Source organism: Dendrobates tinctorius, unplaced genomic scaffold, assembly GCF_039654945.1.
Source record: "Dendrobates tinctorius isolate UK_male_01 unplaced genomic scaffold, ASM3965494v1 ptg000116l, whole genome shotgun sequence".
Taxonomy (NCBI): domain Eukaryota; kingdom Metazoa; phylum Chordata; class Amphibia; order Anura; family Dendrobatidae; genus Dendrobates; species Dendrobates tinctorius.
Window position 1 is genome coordinate 2,147,611 of NW_027361784.1, and position 19,794 is coordinate 2,167,404.

The following is a 19,794-nucleotide window of genomic DNA, read 5'->3' on the forward strand; positions in this document are numbered from 1 at the left end:
TTCACTTATTGCACTATGCTACTGAGAAACTTAAGTTCCAGTCAAGACTTGCACTTTGAATTTTTTTTTAAACCGTCTTTATTGAGTAATACAAAGTATACATATAATGTCCAATAACATAACAGAAGAACATTTATGCGATATTAACATTAGACAGCATTTTTTCAACTATAACACTGCACTTTGAATTTCATTGCAATTCTCCCTGCAACATTTTTAGATTCCTTTTAAGAGTTTGTTTGGAAAGATCTGTTCAAGGATACCTTGAGACAGACTAAAGCTGGAGTCACACATAGCGACTTACCAGCGATCCCGACAACGATATCAACGTGTCAGGATCGCTGGTAAGTCGCTATGTGATCGCTGGTGAGCTGTCAGACAGCTTCACCAGCTATCAGCACAGTGATTCCGAGCGCCCGGCATCGCTGTGTTCGTTAGCGCTGATGCCATATCCCTGTAAAAAAAAATAAAAAAATAAGAGTTAAAATAAAAAATATTGTTATTCTCACCTTCCGACGTCCCGTGCAGCATTCCCGCCTCTCTCCACGCTCCGGTCCCAGTAATCCTTTGCGAGAATGACCGCGAGAATGTCACGGTCTCACGGGATCACAAAGTCTCGGTCATTCGTGCAAAGGGTCACTGTGACCAGGAGCGTGGAGAGAGGCAGGATGGCTGCACGGGATGTCGGAAGGTGAGAATAACTATATTTTTTTTTTACTCTTTTACAGCTGATCGCTGGTCTCCCGCCTGTCGCACGCAGCGATGCGTGCTGGCCAGCGGGAGACCAGCCACGAATAATATCTCCAGAGGTTTCTTGCAGCGATCAGCGATACTGGCAGGGGGGGCGGTCGCTGATCGCTGTCACACACAGCGATCTCGCTGGTGAGATCGCTGTGGTGTCACAAAAGTTGTGACTCACCAGCGATCTCGCTAGCAAGATTGCAATGTGTGACTCCTGCTTAAACTTTGAAAAGATCTCTTCAGTGATACCTTAAGAGACAGACTAAACTTACCAGGGTATGCTCATAGATATAGTTATTAATGACATCTGTAGGAGTTGCTGCATCATCCAGTAGGCCAACAGAGTAATTTGCATCTTCGTTAAATCCTTTCATCTCAGCCGTATTCCGCAAAGCCGACAATCATAAACCAAGGAACGTTAAAAAAGGGTCTACAAGTCTTTTTGGGTCCTAAATATATGCAACAAACTAAGGAGAAAAAAAACAAACAAACAAAAAAACATGGATTAGTTTGTGCCACAACAGTCATGGTATATACAGGCATCTTACACAATACATAGTGCACCAAAATATCAGCACAAGGTAGATTGCCATGTGATTTTAGCTCAGATTTTACCGTCACCTTTGTTTTAGGGGTTTCTTTTAGCCTCTTAGCTCTTCGTCATACTTTGAGTCACAGGTTTTGTGCTGGACAGCAAAAGTAGCACAGTTTACAATACTAATATGAGAACCCTGAACGAAACTGGAGGGTCGATACAAGAAAATCAGGTTCGTCCAACGTGGCAAAGGCAGAAGAATCTGCTCACATGAGAACTATCTAGTGGACACAACTACTGCTGGTGTAACTGCCAACAATGTGTTTAAATATAACCATTAGACACTGCTTTAGTACACATGGCACAAAGTCTTATTATAGAGTTCGAGTTCCACCGAAGCAGTAAGGGTTTCTAAAGTAGCCGCCTGCACAAAGAAATATTTCTAGCATACCGTCGATTGTGTAGCAAAAAAAAACCTTTACTAGATGCTATCATACAAAAACCATCAAGTCTGCACGTCGCCCCTACACAATTGTGAATAGGCACACCCAGCGGGGTTCTATTTTAAACATGCCACAACTTTACTCACTCCCAATGGCATGTGCAGCACACCGGATACATCAGCAATTAACACAAGCGCGTTGTTCGCAATCGCTGTCTGTATTGTGACTAGTCTGCATAAAGCCGAAACAATGACTGTCTAAATCACACACTTTATTTGCTCAAACAGGAAAATGACCAACTGAATAAAGATAGCAGCAGATCTATTGACTATTTTTAGAGAGAATGTCAGATGTATGATTTAATGCGCAGTCACTCAAACAATGCAATGACAGCGTTTACTGTATAGACAGGAATGTGCCCGAAACTGAAAAATTAAGTGGATTATTCCCATCGGCCAGTCCCAGATTATAATTAAAGGAGAAGCTTTGATAAGGACACTGCTGGATGGGGCAGAACCAAAGGGCATAGCAGGACACTTACATGGACAAGTTAGGAGATGGAACCTCCTATCATCAGCTAGGCTGCCAAGGTGGCTCTGCGTTGAAGTCGAACGGCTCTCTATAGAGCGCTTTTCCTAGTCCCTCTGGATAGTTGTATGCCTTGACTGAAAATCCGCCCTGCAAGAGAAAACAAAAGCTTGAAGACCATATATAAAAGTTATCACATAACCCACTCCACGACTGCTTTCTTGTGAATTTGGTGAGAATTCAAGCAGCATTAGCACCAACAAGCCAAACTGTACAGAACATCTAATAGACACCCCACTGTGTTATATACAAGACATCCTAAACGCATTCAGAATAGGTCCTTAATGTATAATAATTCTGAAAAACATTTTCTACACTCTAAGGATATATGTACAAGTTGCTTTTGACCGCATGCAGTTTCAGCACAAAGACTGAAGCATTTCTTAGTACCAGCAAAGTGAATGAGATTACTGAACTCTCATGCACACGTTGCTGATATATTCTTTAGAGACTTGCAGCAGATTTCACTCATTAACATGGGAAAACATATGCAACAAACAGATGAGTATTTTATGCAGTGTTTTTCATGCAAAACATTAGGATTTGCAGCAGTTTTATAACGCAAATCCTGAATTTGTGCTCATGCCCCCCTAGCTTGCTTTCAGGATTCTATGCAAATTTATTAACTGTTTTATGTTATTTTTCTTCTGCTACCTCTAGGCTGGTTTACTTTACACAAGTGATTTATATAGGAGAGAGGGGCGCTTTTAAGATTACTCTTCATTACAACACGTTTTCTAGACACCTTTCAAAAAGGAGGAAAAGTGAGTAACACAAATTTGATATACAACAGGAGGTGATTGTCACCATTTAATTCACTAGTCTCGCTGATTGTAAATAAGAATGAGATTGAGTAATTAAAGAGCTCATTTGGAAAGTTAGTCCACAGTTGATTTTTCTATTCTGCAGTGTCAGGTGTTATTTCCAAGACCTAGCTATGACGTAAAGCACCCAGCTGAATTTCTATAGGATAAGGGTACAGTCACATTTAGCGATGCACCAGCGATCCGGACACGACCCGGTCAGGATCACTGGTGCATCGCTAAATGGTCGCTAGTAGGCTACCAAACAGGCAGATCTCACCGGCGGTCGCTACTTACCTGTCAGACACGGCGATGAAGACGTCCTCCCACCTGCGTTGCTTGTCGGCGCCAGCCGACGAGAAACGGCCCAGGACATTCTCGCGCGATCAGCGATAGACAGCAGGGGAGCCGGTCGGAGGCAAGTATCGGACGTAGCGATATCGCCAGCAATATCGCTGCTGCGTCACAAAATCGGTGACGCTTAAGTGATATCGCTAGCGATCTTGCTTAGTGTGATGGGGCCTTAAGCCTATATCATGGGCTTCTCAGCATGCTATGCCTGCCATGGAAATCCTAGGAGGAAAGATCTGCACACATCTGATTGTCATCTTCACTCATGTTTGGAGTATAAACTGGAAAGAGCTCCAGGCATATAAGCAAAACATGTCCATGGGGCACTATTCACCTGACAGGGGTCAAAAATTTGTTTTTATTTTATGTCCTGTTGGGCCAGTATAGATCAGTGTTTTAAGATGAAGCTACTTCAAGCAACAGTTTAAAAAAACAAAAAAAAAAAAACACGACTTTAGTCAAAGGAAGCTTATAGGTGTACATAAAACTATATAGTGGGATATAGGCTGAACCAATGCCCAATCACTTGTTACTCTTAAGTTTATACATGACTGACAAGACACTACTTTGGATGACCGGTTCAAAACATCAGTATAAAAACAAAATACTTCTGTTGTAAAGTTTCATACAGAAGCCCACACATTACAATAACACTTAAATGACGCTCTGGGGAACTACACAATACATAGACTATGTACACTTAAAGTCTAAATGAACATCATATCCACTCCATATAATCACTCCTGTAGCCCAAGCTTTCGCCTCACTAGCAACTTTAATACACCAAAAATACAAAGCAGTAATAAAACACTATTTTAATTGCAGAATGAAGGGACAAAAAAAATTACATTTATCAAGAGTCCTGTCTGGCGGCAATTTAATGCCTTGTATACAGAAAAGAGCAAATCTACCCCTAGACCAATTGATAAACTGAATTACAAAGGTTAGTCTGCCCAAATCTCAGGGCTCGGACCCTGCGCCACATGCAGACTGAACTGTACCTGGTGACATTCAAAACAGTACACAGATTTTGCTCTGCAGAAAGTGCCAGAAATCCTTCTTAAATCATCCAAGTGCTTAAGAGTTATATATAGAAGACACGTTAGCTAAAATAAACTTCTGACAGGGCACTTGGTATGAAGTGGTGAGTCGACAAAAAAGCGCCGTGACTGGGAGGTTACACAAGCTGCTATTACAGACATACCATTCATTCAGAGAACGCTGCCTAGGCAATATCTCCTGAATGCAAGAGCAGAGGGATGGATCTTAGTGCTTTATAAAACACCTAAAAAAAAAAAAAAAAAAAAAAAAAAAAAGTGAAAGTGGCATAGTGGGTTTCCCTCTGCCATAACAGATGACACTAGGAAACCAGTTCCACAACTCAAATAGAAGCAAAATAAATCCATTGTTTGCAGATTTACTACAAATCTATAAGACAGATGGCCAGTAGATCAGGGTTACATCAAGCAAGTCAGGAACTGTTAATCAAGTTGAGGAAGATGCCGAACATGAGGGAAACCGGTGACAGAGTGGAAAGAATGCGATTACCAGAGGTTAGAAATCTGCTTCCCTGCCAATAACCAACGTGGTGGCGTTACCTCAGACATTTACAATGCCCATCAGCTGCCATGCTGCACAAAATGAGATGTATGGATGTAATTGTGCACTCCTGGTCCATCAGACGGAGAATGAAACTATATAAGAGCCGTTCTACATTGTTAATTTAATGACAGGAAAAAGAAAACTAGATTGGGCTGGTCCAGACCGGAAAGAAATCCCTCACCCCACCCTGCATTCCCTCTATTTTCACTGTTGCCACCAACACTGGCGGCATGCACACCAACTCAAAAAAGATGTAAGAATAGACTGACAGGGAAAGCTGGCGCCACATCAGGGCATGACTTTAGTTAATTGTTTTAGCATCTCTGGCTAATAACCCTTGATTCACTAAAAAAAAAAAAAAAAAAAATGCGTGTACAAAGTTGGGTGTACACAACATCTTAACAACTGTACAACTCAGCCCTGCTCCTGTATCCAGTAGATCAAAAACCTTAATAAAAAATAGCTCATCATTTGTGGACCATGGTAAATCAAAACTGCTGTGACCTTGATATGTTGGGAGCCATTAAGAGCCACTCCCAAAGGGGCCATTTGTGTTAGCTACGTTTAAAAAACAGTGAGAGCAGCTCTTGAGGACACTGCAGTGATTATAACCACAGGCAGCATGACTTCTTGAGTAGATCTGTTATTGCAGCAGCATTTAGGAGGAAACACTTAAAATTCAGACAAAACCGCCACTATGACTAGTATGATGCTTCCTCCGACGCTGCTCTCTTGACTGAGGGCTCCCCCTAAACACACAATATGAAGCAGTCATTCAAAATGGGAGGCGAGAAACCAGGGCTGTGGAGTCGGAGTCGTGGAGTCGGTGCTCATTTTGGTGGAGTCGGTATAAAATGGACCGACTCCTAAAATATATAATAAATTGGGTACAGTAGTTCAATGCAGAATATGCTGAATATTTTTTCATAGGAATTTGGGAAAGTTATGAAATGTCCTATAAATGACTGTTCTATTCCTGATCTAAGGCTACATTCACACAGCGTTTTTGCTGCGTTTTTTTCAGGGCTGTGGAGTCGGTAAGCCACAGTTGCGACTCCAACTCCGACTCCTGGATTTTATCAGGCTCCGACTCAGACTCCTTCATAAATGGCCAATTCATAACAACAAATTTACTGTTGTAAAATATTAAACATCGTGCTTATTCAGTTTCTCACCATCATATAAGTAATCAGACCACTTAGAGCAAAAACTACATTTATTAGAATACAATTAGAATATAGCAAATAACTTTTATAAACTTTTCTAAACTAAGTAAATATGCAATAAACACTTTTATGCAGTTAATAAGAAGAAATCTATAAATTTGTCCTCAGAAAAAGTATTGCCTCTGTCAGATCCTCCTTCATGGATGCCCTCAAATCTGATCTAATTATTTTGAGAGCAGAGTCTCTACACTAACTTGTGTTGGTGGCAAAGCAGTAACCACTCGGGCAACATCTCTGACAATGTCAGGATACAGAGGAATCGCTTGTTGCACTGTTATTTTTGATGAACGGTCAAATTTCTCAATTTCTTTTAGTGCACATGAAAAATTCTGCTGAAATGTACTGGCTGTGTTCCTTGATGGGGATGACTTCTATGCGGGAACGCTTTGCACGGTCCTTGTGATCCAAATATTTTTCGAAATTAAATTCTTCATCAGTTGATGAGGGTGAAGATGTGGCAGGACGACCAAATTTTTCTTGTTCCTCCTGACTGTTCTGCAACCCTTTCATCCTTACGGCTATTTCAAACAGAGCTTCTTTTCCTTTACTTAGCTGTTGATCATCTAGAAGAATCCGATGCATTGGGTCTACATAAACAGCTGCCAAAAGAATGTTATTTTGTAATAGTAGCTCCTCTCTCCGTTTCATTGATGTAGCAATGCCAATTGCAATTAACCCTCCTCTTTGGGACAGGCGAAACATCAGGTTCTTCCACTCCTTTAAGAAAATACCTGGAGTTAAGTCCTCTGCTTGTAATTTTTTAGTCACTGTAAATGGGTGCTCTAGCAATTTTTCCAGCTCAGTCACCTGATTCCACTGACTTTCATTTAGCGTCAGTTGAGGGTTAGCCATGTCTACAAGAAAGGTTTTCAGTTCAACCAAGCGCTGAATCATTAAGTACTGCCCCATCGTGTGGCTTGATCAATAATTGCCCCTTTTCCAGCACGTCTCTTCAAAATTGAGTCAACTTTAGGGGTTCTGGCAACAGTAGCCAATTTTCTCACCTTGCCAATCAGTGCAGCAGCATGTCCTTCTTGCAGACTGTCTTATAGCCAGCTGTAGCGTATGCACAACACAGCGCATGTGATGAATGAAAGAACATTGACACATTTTCAACAAGATCATCTAAACTATCATGTTGCTGTTCATCTGAAGCAACTTCAGTTTGCTCCTCAGTTACAATACTGTGTTCCTCTATTTCAAACATTTCTGTGTCTGTGGACCCAGAATGTTCTTCTAGCTGCTGGTCACCATCATTACTCTCATTCATTAGCTTAATAGTACTTATCATATTTGAAGCATTGTCAGTTACGACAGAAAGAACTTGCTCTTTTTTAAGTTCATAGTCTTGCAGAACCTTTTCCACCAAGACTAGGAGAAACTCACTGGTGTGATGAGCTTTGGTGTCTTTTACTGCCAATGTCTTGGTAACTTTCATTTTTGTCACAAACAAATCGGACATTGAAGGCAAAATAGTTCACTCTGTGACGTGTGCAGGCATCCATTTTAAGAAACAGAAAGCGTCCCTTGAGAGTTTTTTTAAGTTCTTCCTTTTGTTTAAAAGCTTCTTTGATTACTAATTTTCTAATACTCTTTCTCCAGAGAAACACCAAGCTTGCGGGCCATTTCCCCATTCAGACACATAAAAGCTGGTCGTGAAAATAATGAAATAGGCACACTATCCTTTACAACAAGCTCTATGATCTGTTTTTTAAATGTATCTACTGTCATTGTCACAATAACTTTGTCACTGACAAAATATCTTGCAACTGATGGCTGCAAAGTTCTCTGCTCCTTTGTTTGGCTGGAAGAGCTGGGCACTGGTTCATTGGTTTGGATGCAGTCTCTCTCATCCACTGCTTTCAGTACTTCTGGATGAAAGCGCTGTAAATGTCTCTTTAGATTAGAAGCTTTGGTAGGAGCATTTTTATCTTTGCCTGAATATGCACTCATCTTGGCTTCACAGCATTTGTTTTCATCTGGATCATTTGTCATACACTGACAGACAATGTTTTCTATCTTGAGTGATGGTGAAATGTTCAAATACGGCCGATTTAATGTGATGCTTCTTTGACATTCTCAGGTTTTTAATTCTGCATTCACAATCCAAATGACAATTGTTTTTCCTAAAAACAATTGTACAAAATTATTGCCAGGTCGTACAACTGATATAGTGGTCAGTAATACTGTTATTATTCCTCATGTACTCACAGTTAACTGATGCAAAGTTTGTTGAAAGGATAGTACTTCTTACAGTCTTCCTCTTCTGAGTAGCAGGCAGCTGTGAGATGCTTGGAAGACGCACACCTAGTATGATCTAGTCTAGAGGAGGAGCTTTACTACTAAGAATTTGCAACACATTTTCACTTTCATACATTGTAAGTAGGGGGGTTGGGGCAGCATGAGGTTAACCAAGTATAAGATTAGATAAGGGCAGTGGAGAACAGTGACACACAAGAAGTAAGAAATGTCTCTATCTCCAGCAGAACTGCTTATCACTGTTGTTCATAGTTTGATAGAACATATATATTTGAGTAACATTTATAAAATTCATATGAAAGTTCAATTATGAAATATTAATACATTTTTTTTTAAAGCTGGAGTCGGTACATTTCTACCGACTCCAACCAAAACTAACTCCGACTCCACAGCCCTGGTTTTTTTTGAGGATACGTTTTTCAGCTGCAAAAGCAGATCAGCTTTTTAAAAAACCGCATCACCTGAAAGGTTTTTGAGCTCGTAGATAAGATTTTCAATAGCAAAAGCAGATTAGAAATCTGCTCTATATATCCATTTATCCATATCTGTCTATCCATATCATATCTGTACCAAAAAGAATGAAAGCCGGATAGCACACAGACTAACACTCCTTTTTTTTTTTTTTTTTAGCACCAGTCAGGTACACCACATAGCTGCCCAAAAGGACGTCCAGGACAGGCATTGCTCGTCTTCAGTAACATCAACTGATAGTTGGAATAAATAGACTGCATTCATCACATCTCCTTAAGGTGCAGGCTCTATTTTCAAGGGTAGGGGTGTGAAGTATGAGGTTCTGCAGCAGCTGAGGTGTGCAGCATGAGATTCTGCCCCCCCCCCCCGGTTTGATCCTGGCTACGCCCATAGTGTGAATGTAGCCTGAGGATCTAGGCTTTATCTTAGTAGAGATGAGTCATAGTGAGTGTGTGTATACACACACACACACACACACACACAGTACAGACCAAAAGTTTGGACACCTTCTCAAAACGTTTTCTTTATTTTCATGACTATGAAAATTGTAGATTCACTCTGAAGGCATCAAAACTGTGAATTAACACATGTGGAATTATATAATTAAAAAAAGTGTGAAACAACTGAAAATCCTGTATGTCTTATATTCTAGGTTCTTCAAAGTAGCCACCTTTTGCTTTGATTTCTGCTTTGCACACCTCTTGGCATTCTCTTGATGAGCTTCAAGAGGTAGTCACCGGAAATGGTTTTCACTTCACAGGTGTGCCCTGTCAGGTTTAATAAGTGGGATTTCTTGCCTTATAAATGGGGTTGGGACCATCAGTTGTGTTGTGCAGAAGTCTGGTGGATACACAGGTGATAGTCCTACTGAATAGACTGTTAGAATTTGTATTATGGCAAGAAAAAAAAGCAGCTGAGTAAAGAAAAACGAGTGGCCATCATTACTTTAAGAAATGAAGGTTAGTCAGTCCGAAAAATTGGGAAAACTTTGAAAGTGTCCCCAAGTGCATTGGCAAAAACCAAGCGCTACAAATAACTGGCTGACATGAGGACCGCCCCAAGAAAGGAAGACCAAAAGTCACCTCTGCTGCGGAGGATAAGTTCATCCTAGTCACCAGCCTCAGAAATCGCAGGTTAACAGCAGCTCAGATTAGAGACCAGGTCAATGCCACAGTTCTAGCAGCAGACATCTCTACAACAACTGTTAAGAGGAGACTTTGTGCAGCAGGCCTTCATTGTAAAATAGCTGCTAGGAAACCACTGCTAAGGACAGGCAACAAGCAGAAGAGACTTGTTTGGGCTAGAGAACACAAGGAATGGACATTAGACCAGTGGAAATCTGTGCTTTGGTCTGATGAGTCCAAATTTGAGATCTTTGGTTCCAACCACCATGTCTTTGTGCGACGCAGAAAAGGTGAACGGATGGACTCTACATGCCTGGTTCCCACCGTGAAGCATGGAGGAGGTGTGATGGTGTGGGGGTGCTTTGCTGGTGACACTGTTGGGGATTTATTCTAAATTGAAGGCATACTGAACCAGCATGGCTACCACAGCATCTTGCAGCGGCATGCTATTCCATCCGATTTGTGTTTAGTTGGACCATCATTTATTTTTCAACAGGACAATGGCCTGAAACACACCTCCAGGCTGTGTAAGGGCTATCTGACCAAGAAGGAGAGTGATGGGGTGCTACGCCAGATGACCTGGCCTCCAGTCACCAGACCTGAACCCAATCGAGATGGTTTGGGGTGAGCTGGACCGAAGAGTGAAGGCAAAAGGACCAACAAGTGCTAAGCATCTCTGGGAACTCCTTCAAGACTGTTGGAAGACCATTTCTGGTGACTACCACTTGAAGCTCATCAAGAGAATGCCAAGAGTGTGCAAAGCAGTAATCAAAGCAAAAGGTGGCTACTTTGAAGAATCTAGAATATAAGACATATTTTCAGTTGTTTCACACTTTAATTATATAATTCCACGTGTTAATTCATTGTTTTGATGCCTTCAGAATGAATCTACAATTTTCATAGTCATGAAAATAAAGAAAACTCTTTGAATGAGAAGGTGTCCAAACTTTGGTCTGTACTGTATACATGTACATGTATACAGTGTATTACATATTTACAATTTATTAGTTTTTTGTGTTCTAAAGTTGTATTCCAATAAATAGATATTATGTTCTAAATATCTTGATTATTGGATCATAGAAATGATTAAATGTCTGAAGTTCACATTGTACTATAATAAATTTTTCACTCAAATATAAGCAATATATGTGGGAGTCGGTGTAAGGGAAATTGAGGAGTCGGAGTCGCAGGTTTGGCTTACCCACTCCACAGCCCTGCGAGAAACCATAGGGGACAGAGAAAATTATGACTCAGCATTACTAAAACAGATGTCAGTGGAGCGGACCGATCCTCTAAATGAAGCTCTGAAGAAATATATACAGTAGAAGAAATGCAATGATATCCAAGTGAACTATAAACTAGTCAATGAGAATAAATTCTTTACACCAACATCTTTTGTAAAACACCTCAATTATGGACCCAAAAAATATCACCGCTCTCCCTCCCGAGGACCATTCTAGTCCATGCATTACATAAATTGCTCACGATTGTTGTGCAATCTTTAATCTGGCAATTTTGGTAAATAAATACGGTATTTGCCAGCCTATTCCCTAAGTGATAACAGCTGACTGGGCTACGAGCCACAGCCCATGTCTGGATATGTAACTAGTTCTGCTATAATTCCATTTCCAACACTGCGCTCACATAAGATGGCGAGTCTGCGTTACACTGCACGTACTCTCCTTAGCTTCTCAAAGCTGATCACAAACATGTTGTTCTATTATGTCAACGACGAGTAAAACCAATTACCTTCCTGTCTAGACAATTTATGTAGGCCAGAGAACCACCACTAATGTGAATGTGCTCCACTATGGAAAGACTACAATATATGAAAAACCACTGTTAAAAGCAATTCCTAGTCACCTACATCAGGAATGTGCATCTCAGAAGAACTCTCGGTGATCTATTAATATTTTAGCTATTCAGATACAATTTTTTTTTTAGGAATCACACCAACATTTCATGCCCATCGTAGACTATCACTAAAAATAGACCAATGTAGCCTACTACTACCACAGAATCACCGAGACCAAAGGAGTTGCCAGATCTTAATGCTTCTATGGGATAAGAGCATTTCATGTTCCACAGGATCCTAGAAGGTAACTGAGAAATATTCAGGATTGAGAGTCCTCAGTAGTTGATACCTTTTAATGGCTAACAAAGATATACATCTTTCCTGTATTAGAAGGTAACTGGACGTCCACATGATAGACCAACACATTAACTCAAGCATTGCAGCATTTGAGGAAAAAAACTAGAGCCAAGACAGATTGGCCTGAAAGAGAGGGAGACCTATCAGAGGCCAACAGGTAGAAGGATCTCACTTTAACATGCTGTAAGAATAAAACAAAGGGGGGGGGGGGGGGGTGATTCCGCCAATTTTGGAACATGTCTCTGCTTCTATCAGGAGCAAAATTGCTGAGAAAGCCATAGGAAACAGACTACACATTTGTATGCCCTAAGGATGCACAAAACAGTGGAGGACCAAAGTACAGTCAAAATATGGCCTCCACCATCAAACTATGTATAAATAGGTTTTGCATAAATTTTTATCACTATACAGTAGCTTAAAATTCAATATTATATACATTGAATCAGTTGCATAGTTCATTCTTGTCAACACCAGACAAATTCATTCTGGAGGCAGTCTGTTTTTGTTCTAGTGCCTTTCGTGCCCATGCTGTGAGTATTTGTATATTTTATTGAGCCACTTAAAGGGGACGGTGGATGTCGCAGTCCGGCGCCTCCCATCTTCTAGCGATAACATCCTCCTCCTTCTGCCGCAGCTCCTGCGCTCAGGTGTACTTTATCTGCCCTGTTGAGGGCAGAGTAAAGTACTGCAATGCGCAGGTGCCAGGAAAGGTCAGAGAGGTCCTGCACCTGCGCACTGCAGTACTTTACTCTGCCCTCAACAGGGCAGATAAAGTACGCCTGCGCCGGGGCAGAAGAAAGGACGTCATCGCTAGAAGATGGGAGGCGCCAGCACACTGCAGTATTCTGCTCTGCCCTCAACAGGGCAGAGCAGTGCGCCTGCACCGCAGCCACGACAGGAAGGAACGAAGAGGACGGCATCGTATGAAGATGGGAGGCGCTGGACACCCCTCCCCCCGGTGAGTATAATATAACTCTTTTCTCATCTTTCAGGTTACATCGGGAGCTTATCTACAGCATTACAGAATGCTGTAGATAAGCCCCTGATGTTGGTGCCAGCAGCTCATATTTGAATAAAGGGGCGACAGATTCCCTTTAAAATTTCTTCAAGAGACTGTTGCAGACTTTATAGTCACCAGTATTCTTTAAAGGGGTTGGCACCTTTTTGTTTAGTGATGGCCTTTCCATAAGATAAGCCATAAATATAATGTATTGGTCAACCACCTTAATTTTGATGCAATTGTCTTCGCAAACATTTGACAAAGGTTTAACATCTCATTCTTTTGTATGGTTCTGGAAGCTGCTGCAGATTTGCAATTAAGGCTGTGCCAGGCATGGAGAGAGGTGCCCACTCGCTGGTGGTGGGACTGAGGTCATACCAGTGATTATACTCTACATACTTCCATCGATAAGGAGGATTTGTGGATAGTCTGTGCTGCCGGTATCCCATAAAATAAACCCACATCAAGACAAAGTACATGCGCTTTTTCTTTATTCAGTCAATGTGTATCAAAGTACCATGGATGTCTAGCAATGATGTGTGGTAGGTAGGAGCGCTCTCATGCTTTTAGGCCAACAGCACAGAAGTGCTCCTACGTACCACACAGAGCAAGAAGTCTGTGGTACCTCTAAACACGCTGATTGAAGAAAAAATGCATATACTTTTTTTTCTGGATTACATGGGTTACCAGCAAAACAGATCACCCACAAATCCACCTTATCTGCGGTTTCCCGGTCTGATGATTCACAGAAGGTGGATTTATAAGTGATTGAAATGTTGTGCATACACAATTAAATCAGGGTAGTATAACCAAATTCAACACCCTTATCTCCCTTGCATAAAACCCCATTATCTCCCTTGGATAAGACCCTATTGCAGTCTTTCCCCTTTAGTTTTACTCTGCTCCAATCTATGGCAGCTACTGCAGTATTCAGTTGAGCAGCACAACTGACTTAGGCTACTTTTACACATGCCGTTTTTTTGGCGGCCCGTTTTTGCGGGCCCCCGCAAAACCGGTCCGCAAACAACCTTCTCAGATTGCTGTTTTTCCCTGCTGTAACAAATTGCAGGGAAAAACAGCGACCCCTTAAAAAACAAGCTACTGTTTTTGCAGTACCATCGATTTAAATGGAGGCTGTGTGAGCCGTGAAACCCAGGACAGGCAATGCTAGTCTTCAGTAACACATCATCAATTGACAGTTGGAATAAATAGACTGCATTCACCACATCTTAAGGTGCAGGCTTTATTTTCAAGTGTAGGGGTGTGCAGTATAAGGTTCTGCAGCAGCTGAGGTGTGCAGTATGAGATTCTGCCCCCCCCCTAGTTTTGATCCTGGCTAAAACAGTTTCTTATAGATATGGCGAACCCTCAGGTAACCCTAAATGAAGGTCAATGGACACAGGTGGCTGAATTGAAGGAATTGCTTAATCATAGATTTACCGTGACTAAAAAATTACAAGCTGAGGATTTATCTCCTGGCATTTTCATAAGGGAGTAGAACTTCTTGCTATTTTGCCTGTCCCAAAGAGATTTAATCGCAGATGGCATTTCTGCTTCAATGAAACGGAGAGAGACACAGCTATTGGAAAGTAATTTTTCTGGCAGCTGTTTGTGGACCCAAGTCATCGTATATTGCTTGATGATCAACAGCTTACTAAAGGAAAAGAAGCTCTGACTGAGGTAGCAGTCAGGATGAGTGGCCTACAGGAGGACAGCCAGGCGCAAGAGGACTTGGGTCCTGAGAGTGCTACTGCTGCCATATCTTCATCCTCATCAGATGAGGAGTTTGACTTTGACAAGTATTTGGAGGATATGGAGCAGGCAAAGCATTGCGGGCGCGGCAAGGAAAAAGATTTCACTACATCTCCTATAGCAAGCAGATTGACCATATTTCAGCAAAATGTTTCACTTGCTCTCAAAGAAAAATTCAACCGTTCATCAAAACTGACTGTGCATGAGGCAATTCCTTTATACTTGGAAATTGTTAGAGATGTTGCCCATGTGGTTACGGCTTTGCCTCCAACCCAAGTTAGTGTAGAGAGGTTGTTCTCTGGCCTTAAAATTATTAGGTCAGATTTTAGGTCATCTATGAAGGAGGATCTGATGGAGGCAATTCTATTTCTTAGAACAAATTCATAGACTGCACAAATGTTATTTAGTATGTTTTTGTTGAAAACTGTTTTTGCCACTTACATAGTTTATTACGTAGTGAATATATACACACTGTGTATATATATTCGATATTACATAGTGTATTACATATTTACAATTTATTACAGTTTTGTGTTCTAAAGTTGTATTCCAATATATATTATGTTCTATGTAAATGTCTTGATTATTGTATCATAAAAATGAATAAATGTCTGATGCTCACATTGTACTACAATAAATTTTTCACTTCAATATAAACGATGTATGTTGGAGTCACAGAGTCAGAGTCGCAGGTTTGGCTCACCGACTCCACAGCCCTGCTAGCAATATCGCTAAAGCGTCAACGATTTTGTGACGCAGCAGCGATAATGCTAGTGATATCGTTATGTGTGATACTTACCTCTGACCGGCTCCCCCGCTGTCTGTCGCTGATTGCGCAGCTCCATTTCTCGTTGGGCGCTTCCAGCTGGCGCCGACGAGCGACGCGTGGACGGGAGGACGACAGGATCGCCTCGTCTGAAAGTAAGTAACGACCGCTGTATCGCTGTGAGATCTGCCTGTGTGACAGCTCACTCGCTACCATTTAGCGATGCACCAGCAATCCTGACCAGGTCGCATCGTGGTCGGGATCGCTGGTGCATCGCTAAATGTAAAAGGGGCCTTAAGAGTTGGAAGACATGCAGCAGGGACTCAATATTCGAGCACGCCAAAGACACTAACACGCGAGCATGTATGAATAACACATTATCTAAGCACTTTCGCTAGTGATAACCTGTTTACCCTGGACATTCACTCTAAAGGTGACAGGATAGTTTTTAGTCAGACGCAGCTGCTCTAGTCACTCTGGTCAACTCCAACCTCCCAGCATGCATTATGGCACGTCCCGTCAGCTCCAACCCCTCAACATGCATTAGGGCAGCGTCCCGTCAGCTCTGACACCCCAGCATGCCCCAGGACAGCGTCCCGTCAGCTCCGACACCCCCAGCATGCCCCAGGGGCAGCATCCCATCAGCTCCGACACCCCCAGCATGCCCCATGGGCAGCATCCCGTCAGCTCCGCCCCCCCAGCATGCCCCAGACGCAGCGTCCCGTCAGTTCTGACTTCTCAGCATGCCCCAGGGGCAGCGTCCCGTCAGCTCCGACCTCCCAGCATGTACTAGGGCCTGCACTACAGGAGGCCATAATTGGAGGGGGACGATATATGTTCACGTTACCGCTCATTGTCTGCGGGATGCTGATTTTATTCTGAGTTTTCAACAAATAGCCCTTTGTATCAGCTGGACCTCCTCCTCTTGATACATGTTCACACATCGGATTTCCAACATGGTCATATTTTCAGACCCGCTGTAGATGTGCAAAGCGTCACGGATCTGCATCCAAATGTAAGAGATAATTAAGGCTATGTGCACACATTAGATTTTTAGCATTTTTCGCAGCGAAAACGCTTGCCCAACGCAACCCATTGTATTCAATGGCATTCCACACATACTGTGCTAATGCTGCGTATTTTTATGTGGCGAAATCGCATTGCGGAAAAATACGCAGCATGTTCGTACTTTGTGTGGAATCGTGGGAATTCCGCACACATAGGAATGCATTGTTCCGCTTACTTTTCACATGTGGCTGTGCCCACCATGCTCAAAGTAAGCAGAAAATGTGCGGATGGTACCCAGGGTCTGGAAGAGAGGAGACTGTCCTCCAAGCCCTGGGTACCATGTAAAAAAAGAATTTACGGTAAATAAAAAAACTGTGATATTCTCACCTTCTGGCGGCCCCAGGCCTCAGCGATGCTCCCGGCAAGTACTGTTCCCAGTGATGCCTTGCGACAATGACCTCAGATGATGTAGTGGTCTCGTGTGATGCTACGTTATCTGGGGTCATTGTCGCAAGGCATCACTGGGAACGGGACTTGCCGGGAGCATCGCTGAGGCCTGGGGACGCTGCGGGGGACGCCGGAGGATGAGAATATCACCATTTTTTAAAGTGTTTTAATATTTTATATCTTTTACTACTGATGCCGCATAGGCGGCCTCAATAGTAAAGAGTTTGCCACACTTGTCAAACACTATGCTTGACGAGTGTGACCAACCTGTCAGTTTTCCAAGCGATGCTACAGATCGCTAATTACGTTTGCAAAACGTTAGTTTTTTTGCAGGAATTCCTCATGCGGATTTCCCATGGAAGCCGCGCACGTGTGCACATAACCTATAGCATGACATTTCTACCATAAGTTTACCTCACAAAAGTCATTAAAACATGTTTCTATACATAGCTATACGGCACAAAGTGACATTCAGGCTGCCAGCATCACCTCAAAAATCCGCCATAAACTCGACGACCTGAGAACCACCTGACACCGAGAAATTTGAAACTCCCGCTCGATAACAAGCCCCGCCCACTTAAACTACTGGCGCTGAGCACACGTGACATCCACTCTCCCCCGTGCGCGTGCTTAGAAACATCCGGGTGACGCGCCGCGTTCTCTCACACCACATACACCCGTCACCGGGGTGGTAACTTACCGGAGCGGGCACCAGAGGGCGCCACTACAATGAGCCGTTCACGATACACGGAGGCCGCAGAAAGACCAGCTATCCCCATACAAAACACATCACGACACAGCACAGCCATGTTACTTACGTGAGGTAACGGCTCGAAGGATTTGGGAAATCGTCTTCTCTTTTTAGGCGGAATTTTTAAAGAGTGGTGTGGGAACACAAGGTAGAAATCCAACTGGCGACTCTTGCCATAAGCCCGAATGGAGGCACGGGCGAGAACCGGGTCAGCGGCGCTGGTTAATCCGTCAATGCAGAGAAGACAGAAGCCCGAGGAGGGTCGTGTGTGTGCGCGCGCGCGGTGCCTGCGTGTAAGGGAGAAGTCAGACAGGATCCAGCCAGCCGGGGCCGGCTCTGAGCGAGCGCCTTATATAGGGTCCGTGCGGGGGAGGCGGGGTTTCCGTCGACGTTTGCATCTGTGGGGCGGAGCTTACAGCGATGATTGGCTGAGGCGACGAGTGATGTGCTCATGCGGAGACTGAAGATCGCCATGTTTGGAGCTGGCAATGGAAAGGGCAGAGCGGCTGGCGTGTGAGAGGGCAGGACGGGGAGCAGACGGAAAGTGACAGCGCAGCACGTGTGTCACCACCGGAGCGCCATCACTGTGGAGAGAGACGTCCTCACCGGGAGAGCAGCGGGATCGGGGCAGAAAAGATACATTATGTACACAGTATTCCCCCCCAAAAGGTTTAAAAGGAGCAACAATTCTCATCTGATCTTAAAAGTTTGTGTTAGAGCATGCAGTTTCAAACATGAATAAATGGGGCTATAGAGGCGTAGAGAATGAAAAGAGGTGGAGGGGTGCGACCATCAGTGAAATGTCCCCAGTGCATAACATCCAGCCCCTCACCCCCCAGTGTATAACATCCAGCCCCTCACCCCCCAGTGTATAACATCCAGCCCCTCACCCCCCAGTGTATAACATCCAGCCCCTCACTCCCCAGTGTATAACATCCAGCCCCTCCCCAGTGTATAACATCCGGCCCCCAGTGTATAACATCCAGCCCCTCACTCCCCAGTGTATAACATCCGGCCCCCAGTGTATAACATCCAGCCCCTCACTCCCCAGTGTATAACATCCGGCCCCCAGTGTATAACATCCTGCCCCCAGTGTATAACATCCAGCCCCTCACTCCCCAGTGTATAACATCCGGCCCCCAGTGTATAACATCCAGCCCCTCACTCCCCAGTGTATAACATCCGGCCCCCAGTGTATAACATCCAGCCCCTCACTCCCCAGTGTATAACATCCAGCCCCTCACTCCCCAGTGTATAACATCCGGCCCCTCACCCCCCAGTGTATAACATCCAGCCCCTCCCCAGTGTATAACATCCGGCCCCCAGTGTATAACATCCAGCCCCTCCCCAGTGTATAACATCCGGCCCCCAGTGTATAACATCCAGCCCCTCACTCCCCAGTGTATAACATCCAGCCCCTCACTCCCCAGGGTATAACATCCGGCCCCTCACCCCCCCCAGTGTATAACATCCAGCCCCTCACTCCCCAGTGTATAACATCCAGCCCCTCACTCCCCAGTGTATAACATCCGGCCCCCAGTGTATAACATCCAGCCCCTCCCCAGTGTATAACATCCGGCCCCCAGTGTATAACATCCAGCCCCTCACTCCCCAGTGTATAACATCCGGCCCCCAGTGTATAACATCCAGCCCCTCACTCCCCAGTGTATAACATCCAGCCCCTCACTCCCCAGGGTATAACATCCGGCCCCTCACCCCCCCAGGGTATAACATCCGGCCCCTCACCCCCCCAGTGTATAACATCCGGCCCCTCA

General features: G+C 43.6%; 1 protein-coding gene across 1 annotated transcript in view; it reads right to left on the bottom strand.

The window, feature by feature from the left end:
* AZIN1 (antizyme inhibitor 1) overlaps positions 1-18,353 on the bottom strand; it is a 31,639-nt gene extending 13,286 nt beyond the window's left edge. The window contains exons 1-3 of the mRNA XM_073590100.1: positions 18,087-18,353; positions 2,261-2,397; positions 1,014-1,208 (exon numbers count right to left, since the gene is read on the bottom strand). Of these exons, the coding sequence (XP_073446201.1) occupies positions 1,014-1,115 (102 nt within the window). The 5' untranslated portion in view covers positions 1,116-1,208; positions 2,261-2,397; positions 18,087-18,353. The remainder of the gene's footprint in view (positions 1-1,013; positions 1,209-2,260; positions 2,398-18,086) is intronic.
* Positions 18,354-19,794: the final 1,441 nt, after the last annotated feature.